We start from the raw sequence: 8,615 nt of genomic DNA on the forward strand, positions 1-8,615 counted from the left end.
AAAAAAAAAAAAAAAAACCCTTTACTTACCAAGTTGGCCATATAAATTGTGAGCAGCCCTCTCCTGTAAATAATTTTTAAAAAAGAAAGATTAAGCTTTGATCTGACTTTTTAATCACTTTACCATTATCAAAAAAATCTATCAAAAAGAATTATCAGGAGTCTAAAACCACACTAATACTAACATATTAGAAAGTAAGAAAATTGTGTTGAGTTATCCTTTGAATGTGCTGAGCTGATCCTACATTGATTTTCTAGGTCATTCTAGTAATATAATAAGTCATAATAAGATTCTACTTGTTTGTCAATAAATATTTTAAGTTAATATTGCTTTATTATTAGAAAACCCGCAAAAAAATTTCCCCCTTTTGAGATGGAGTCTCTATTGGCCAGGCTGGTCTCAAATATCTAGATTCAAGCACCCTGTAGAATAGCTGGTACTTCCGACACACTTGCTATATCCTGATTGTGCTAGGGGATCCATAATTCAGTAAGAAGAAAGTCTAAGGGATTTACCTTGCCAAAAAGTCAAGGCCAGAAAAGTTCAATGTTATCAAAAACATTAGATTATCTTGTTATTTTGTACAAAAGAAACTGTGCAATTTGTTCATAAGAAACTATAATGCATTTGTAACTGATTACAAACCCTCCCATTTATCACATTACTAAGTAATTATTAAGTAAAAAGGAGAACAAAAGTTCTCTAAATACAGCTACAGAAAAAAATATTTTTATCAAACACATTTAATGAGACCTCAGGTCAAGTCTCAAAGATAATGGCAGCTCTTAAATTACTTACTTTTAGTGCATTTGAGAAATAAATAAATATATATATATTTATATATATATATATATATATATATATATATATATATATATATTCTGTTCTCTAAAGAAAATGTCTCATACTTTAATAAGAGTTCAGGTGTGCAAATAATAAGCAGAAAATTCAAAATCTCACTGAGATCTGAATGACAAGCACTTTCAGGACCCAGAGGAAAAGTACTGCAAAATAAAACAAGTTGCTAGCATCCATCACCTTCATGTAAATATCATGCCAGGCTTATATATCAATATTACATATGCAATTATGTATGGAATATAATAGATGCAGTTGTGTCATAATCATATACATCCTTGACTTTATTATTTAAAAATAGCTAAGATTAATATTTCCAAAGCTACACATAGGCAGTATGGCTTAAGAATTATGAAATAAATTTAGGAAAGCAGAGTTCTAGTTAACTTTTATTCCCTTGTATCTTAGCACTAAAATGAAAAAACAGAATTATATATTTGCTCACCTTTTGTTAAACATAAAATTGTCTAAAGGAAATTAATTACCCACTCATATCTTGGCAGTAATCAACCTAATTGGACCTAAGGCCTGCTGACAGGAAAGAAATCTTGCCTGGTACTAGAAACCTAACCACCCACCCAGGGCTAGCAAGTTCAAGCATCTTAGGGGAGAACTCACTACAACCACATTACTAAACCAACTTAACTCCTAACTGCATTATAAATACCTTCTCTCACACCTACAGAGCAGTGTGGCTCTCACCCTTCATCAAAGAAGCTACTATTTTTAATACATGGAGACCATCACAGAACACTGGTCAAAATGCAGAGAAAAAAGTATATGGTACCAAGCCCCAGTGGCTACATTAACAATACAATTCCTGCCCTTAAATTCAGGGAATATCATAGAAAAGGGGGCAGAGAGGCTGTAAAAGACAGAGAAACAGAAAAGCTATTATAAATGACAGACACATTCCATCCATAATACCCCAACAATATGGCAGACTGAACAAGACCCAAGTAAAGCCAATGCCAATAGACAGAGTAATAAGGAAGGGGGAACTCTCCCATGACCTCACCCCTAGACAAAAAACTACAGGCCAATAAGAGCTGTTGACAGAGGGAGGATTCGTCTTCACCAGGAATGGGAATTTGTTAGCCAATACCAACTCGTCAACCTTAAAAGTATATACATCTAAGCAAGCTAAACAAATTCAGCAGGTTAGTGTGTGTGTGTGTGTGTGTGTGTGTGTGTGTGTGTGTGTGTGTGTAACTAACAAGTAAGGAAAAAAGAGCCCATAAATTTGGGGTGGAGGGAGTGTAGGGAAGGTTACAGGAGGGGAGAAGTGATGTGGTTATAATTGCATCATTAATATGTAAAATGTAACCAGTCAACCTAAGGGTAAGGGTAAGGAGTTCCTAAGTCATACACTTATGAACTCAGGGATGCTGCCTCCTTAGCTGCTGCAAATGTTCCTCAGCAAGATAAGACACGCAAACACGTGTGTGTGTGTGTGTGTGTGTGTGTGTGTGTGTGTGTGTGTGTTTGTGTGTGTGTATGAATCACTGGTGAGCCTGAGAGATGGTTCATAAGGTCGAGGTACCTGGTATCAATCCTGACAACGTGAGTTCCCTCCCCATGACCCTCACAGGAAGGAGAGAACAGACCCTCAAATGTGGTCCTCGAGCCTCAACACATGAGCGCACACACACATACACTCACACACAATCTTATGTTTTAAGTCATGATAATATCTATAAGGTTGCTTTTATCAAGTTGTCAATTATAATTTACAGAAGGATTAATTCCCTGGGCTTTAAGCAGAAATGTACATACAAAGATGAACAAACTTAAATATAAACCCTTGGCTTGTGAGAGGGTCTCTGGGAACCCCTCTATCCTCCTTCACCCAAGGGCTTTTTAAAAATGATTCATTCAGGCCATCAATAACAAGCCTGAAGCTACTTTGATTTACTTATAAAGTTGAAAAGCAGAGGAAATACTTAATTTCTACTCTGAATTCTATATCTCCGAAATTAGGGTCCTATACTTATCATGATAAAATGAAGACACACCTCTAGTGGGTTAAGAAGATGTGCTCAGTTTAAAGGGGGGCATGCCATCTGCTCTGAGAGTAAATGATAATAAAGGCTTAGAGACACCAGGGCAAGCCCAGTTCTCACACCTCAGCATCATACTGACAGGACTAGGTCCAGCACCCCCAGAGGCTTGGCTCTGGCCACCTCCTGTAGACAGCACCAGTTCCTGGGTGCCAAGGAAAAGGAAGGGTAGTTCAGAGGATTCCTATTAGTACTGACAGAACAATTTTAAATTTTCCCTTTTTAAAATACTTAAAAATAAAATCGTCAAGGTCCTTCCTGTGCTGTGCTCCTGACATCGATCTGAGGGAGAAAACGGTGTCAGCACTAGAAGGGCCAGCTCACTTTGTCCCATCGTTTCCTTCTGGCTTGTCCCTGGAATGCTGAACTTCCAGGACTGGGAACTGCAGTGGCCCTGGGGCCACAATGAGCAGCTGCAAAGAAGTTCCCACTGTACATCTGGCTGGAAATATCCAGCTCAAGAAATCCTGCAGGACCCTCAGGAGTGGCCCTCTGCCAAACACCAAAACCGAGTACTCAAGAGCCAAGTGAGATGGGATGTGGAACTCCATGGGTATCCAAGAGATTCCTTCATGCTGGAATCCTGCTCACTCTGTGATGTCATAGATCTGACTATCCATCAGTACAATGTAGCAATCTTGAGTAGCAACAGGCTTGAATCTACCCAAATCTCCTTCCTTAGCAGGATGGAGCCTATCACACTCAGCACAGTATCTGGCTCTCCTAGTTTCCTGGTCTATCTCAAATCTTCTATACTTTCCTTTGTATTGGCTACACATTATAGTATCTGTTGCCTCCTTGAAGTCATCTTGTAGCCTCATTAGAAACTCATTCACTGACCAGCTCAGCTCATTCTCATTTTAACTCATAATTCCTTCTGACTTTCAGCATTACTGACAATGTCCCAAAAACCTTGAGGGCTTCCTCACCCTGGAATCATGATTTTTTTTTTCTTTTCTTTTCAGGATGAATCATCACTGCTAGCTGCCTATAGACCTTCAGTTCAATAGCTTTCAAACCTATCACACAAGGAAGAAGAACAAGGTCATCACTATATGCACTATTGAGGAAGAACAACCATAACAGCCATAACTCCTCCCTCTTTCTTTAGTTGGATATTTTATTTATTTACATTTCAAATGTTATTCCCTTTCCCTGTTCCCTTCTACAAACATCCTATCCCATCTTCCCTTACCCTGCTTCTATGAGGGTGCTCCCCTACCCACCTATTCACTCTCGCCTCATCACCCTAGCATTCCTCTACACTGGGGGATCAAGCCTTCACAGGACCAATGGCCTCCCCGCCCACTGATGCCAGATAAGGCCCCTTCAGCTCCTTCAGTCCTTCCCCTAACTCCTCCACTGAGGTCCCTGTGCTCAGTCTGATGGTTGGCTTCAAGCATCTGCATCTGTATTGGTCAGGATCTGGCAGAGCCTCTCAGGAGACAGCTCTATCAGGCTCCTGTCAGCAAGAACTTCTTAGCATCCACAATACTGTCTGGGTTTAGTGTCTTCATGTGGGATGAATCCCCAGGTGGGGCAATCTCTGGATGCCCTTTGCTTCAGTCTCTGTTCTACTCTGTCCCTGTATTTCCTTTAGACAGAAGAAATTCTGGGTTAAAATTTTGGAGATGGGTGGGTAGCCCCATCCCTCAACATGAAGGGGGGTGGGGAGTTGGAAGCCTAACCTCTGGATATGGTCTCTATAGGATCTCCCTCCACTTTGTGGGTTATTTCAGCCTCTGGGGTCCTGGGAGGCTCTTGCTTTCCTAGAATCTGAAACTTTCTGGTTGCCATCCCCCAGTACCTCCCCACATCTCCATCCCCCATTGCTACATGCCTCTGTACAATTTCCTGACCCTCTGTACATCTCCTCCATCTCTCCCATATCTGATTCTTCCCCTCTTTTCCCCCTCCCCCTCTTCTCTTCCTCCCAAGTCCCTCCCACCCTCTACTTCCCTTGATTATTTTGTTCCCCCTTCTAAGAAGAACTGAAGCATACATTCTTTGGTCTTCCTTCTTCTTGAGCTTCATGTGGTTCATGAGTTGCATTGTGGGCATTCCACGCTCTTTGCCTAATATCCACTTATCAGTGAGTACATATCATGTGTGTTCTTTTGTGACTGAGTTTCCTCATTCAGGATGATGTTTTCTAGATCCATTCATTTACTTGTGAATTTCTTGAAGCCACTGTTTTTAACAGCTGAACACTATTCCATTGTGTAAATGTACCACATTTTCTGTATCACATTCCTCTATTGAGGAACATCTGGGTTCTTTCCATCTTCTGGTTATTATAAACATAGTGGAGCATGTGTCCTTGTTATATGTTAGAGCATCATTTGAGTATATGCACAGGAGTGGTATAGCTGAGTCCTATAGTACTATAACCAATTTTCTGAGGAACCCCCAGACTGATTTCCAGAGGGGTTGTACCAGCTTGCAATCCCACCAGAAATGGAGAAGTGTTCCTTTCTCCACATCCTCGCCAGCATTTGCTGTCACCTGAGTTTTTGATCTTAGCCATTCTGACTGGTGTGAGGTGGAATCTCAGGGTTGTTTTGATTTGCATTTTCCTGATAACTAAGGATATTGAACATTTTTTTTTTTTTTAGGTGCTTCTCAGTCATGGATTATTCCTCAGGATACTTTGTTTAGCTCTGTACCCCATTTATTAATAGGGTTACTTGGTTTTCTGTAGTCTAACTTCCTGAGNGATTAAGGATATTGAACATTTCTTTAGGTGCTTCTCAGCCATTCAAGTTTCCTCAGTTGAGAATTCTGTTTAGCTCTGTACCCCATTTTTTAACAGGGTTATTTGGTTCTCTGGAGTCTAATTTCTTGAGTTCTTTGTATATATTGGATATTAGCCCTCTATCAGATGTAGGATTGGTAAAGATCTTTTCCCAATCATTGATTGCCGTTTTGTCCTATTGACAGTGTCCTTTGCCTTACAGAAGCTTTGCAATTTTATGAGGTCCCATTTGTTGATTCTTGATCTTTGAGCATAAGCTATTGGTGTTCTGTTCAGAAACTTTCCCCCCTGTGCCCATGTGCTAGAGGCTTTCCCCACTTTCTCTTCTATTAGATTCAGTGTATCTGGTTTTATGTGGAGTTCCTTGATCGACTTGGACTTGAGCTCTGTACAGGGATAAGAATGGATCAATTCGAATTCTTCTACATGTTGACAGTTAAATCAGTACCATTGTTGAAAATGCTGTCTTTTTTTCCACTGGATGGTTTTAGTTCCTTTGTCAAAGATCAAGTGACCATACATGTGTGAGTTCATTTCTGGGTCTTCAACTCTGTTCCATTGATCTACCTGTCTGTCACTATACCAGTACCATGCAGTTTTTATCACAATTGTTCTGTAGTACAGCTTGAGGTCGGGGATTGTGATTCCCCCAGAGGTTCTTTTATTGTTGAGAATAGTTTTCGCTATCCTGGGCTTTTTGTTATTCCAATGAATTTGAGAATTGCTCTTTCTAACTCTATTAAGAATTGAGTTGGAATTTTGATGGTGATTGCATCGAATCTGTAGATTGCTTCTGGCAAGGTGGCCATTTTTACTATATTAATCCTACCAATCCATGAGCATTGGAGATCTTTCCATCTTAAGCAGCTGACCAGAGACTTCTCAATTCTAAATACATATTTTATTATTAACAACACATATAAAGCATGTTTACATCCCACAAAGAGAAAAGGAGATAATACAGAAACAATGACAATTTCCAAACAGTGTAAGTCTATTTCTATTAACACTCTACTTGACTACCTCAGAAAATCATTTGAGGTATAACATGGCAAAAGAGTGTAAGTACTTGTCCTCTAAAGTATAAGACTATAAGACAAACTCTCAGTCTAAGGGACAAGTGCAGGACCTCTTTCAGTCACAGGAATGTCCCATTCACTGAACAGGACAAGCACATTAGATATTGGTGGTAAAACCTTGCTGTGGAAATACAAGTATATCAAGAACTTAGACACCAAACTCACAGGACCCCTTGATTTGCATATTATATCCTTTTTATATTTGCTCTGACTGCTTAGATGTTTCTTAACTATTTTACTGCTTAATAACTCAATCAAAAAGTGTACTTAAAATGAAACTGCAGTCTTCATTTAATCCATCTTTAAGCATACTGCATTAACTTAGCCAAACTAAATATCAAAGCAAATTCCACAGCAATTCTGAAAAAAGAAAAATCAATCAGAACAACTTCTTTCTGGCCAGGAGGCATTTCCTAGAGTCAGAGAGAAAAGGCTCCTTCTTAGCAGCCCTCCTGGGTAAAGCTAGGTGTTACCAGGCTTCCGGCTGAGCTAAGATGAGCCCCATTCTTGTGGCACAAGTTTTTAAATCAGCCCTGGAAACAACTTCAAAGCTCTCTCAGAAGCTCAAAGTGATGTGATTAGGACTCACCTCAGTGTCCCTCTTTTCCTTGGTAGGAGGAACTAATTGGCAAAGAGCCCTTAACTCTGGGAGGACTGGTGGACTGATGGATGGCTGGGATGTCAGAGTAAAATGGACAAGAGCAGGGAGAAGAAAGAAGGGAGGGCACGGGAGAACATAAGACACATTCCTAGGTTTGTACTATGCATAGAGAAAATGCAGACATTTGCATCTAGTAGAAACTAAAGTGATCACACAGCTGACCAGCACATGATTCCATCATCAGAGAAAAGTTTTCAACTGTCAATGTTTCCAAGTTTAAAAACTGAGACTACAAATATTACTACTTCAAAAAAACAAAACAACAACAACAAATAAAATACCCAAGTACTATCCCGGCCTAACCTATTTCCCTGCTTCTCCCACTCTTTCAAAGATATTCTTTCCTAGGCTTCAACCCCAGACAGCCTCTTTCCTGGGGTTTTCTATGGCAGTGTAGAGAAAAGCTTCCAATTTCATTTCACTTCCTCCTTCCCCCTAAATCGAATCACATATCTGGCTGCCTACTGGCTGCGTCTACCTGAATGAACATTGTTGATTTCTCTATGAACTAAAACCAGTTAAAAGTCTGTCTTCATCCCATAATAGCAACAATGACATTTCATTTTAGTACTAAATCAATGATGTTGAAATATGTTTAACAAATTAATAATAAGCTATTAGGGATCTTGATATTTAGTACAACCTTAAATACAAACATATAACATATAAAATATACTTTTTTAGGGACAAATGAGTAATTTTAGATAACCACTGAACCAATTTCTTTAAAATAAAACTCAAAGAAAGATAACTTATAAGGAGATAAAAATATATATATTTACTTTCCTCAGTTTTAAAGTTGTGCATAACCAATGACAAAGATAAATGGATGGATGGATGGATGGATGGTTGGAGATAGATAGATAGATGGACAGACAGACAGACAGACAGATGTAGGTAAGTAGGTATCACTAGGCCAAAACAAAAAGAACAACAACAAAACCTATAACAAAAACAAAAAACAAAAAACGGGACTGGAGAGATGGTTCAGTGTTTAAGAGCACTGACTGTTCTTCCAGAGGACCCAGGTTCAACTCCCAGCACCCACATGGCAACTCACAACTGTATGTAACTCCAGGAACCAATACCCTCACACATACTAGCAGGTAAAACATCAGTGCACATAAAATAAGAAATAAGTTATATATATATATATATATATATATATATATATATATATATATATATATATATATATATAT

The 8,615-nt window shown here is 39.1% G+C and overlaps 1 protein-coding gene across 1 annotated transcript in view; it reads right to left on the bottom strand.

Moving 5' to 3' along the window:
- Positions 1–8,615, bottom strand: part of Tmem135 (transmembrane protein 135) — a 186,545-nt gene that overhangs the window by 141,368 nt on the left and 36,562 nt on the right. The window contains exon 4 of the mRNA XM_021194415.1: positions 30–63. Within this exon, the coding sequence (XP_021050074.1) occupies positions 30–63 (34 nt within the window). The remainder of the gene's footprint in view (positions 1–29; positions 64–8,615) is intronic.

Source organism: Mus pahari, chromosome 1, assembly GCF_900095145.1.
Source record: "Mus pahari chromosome 1, PAHARI_EIJ_v1.1, whole genome shotgun sequence".
NCBI lineage: Eukaryota > Metazoa > Chordata > Mammalia > Rodentia > Muridae > Mus > Mus pahari.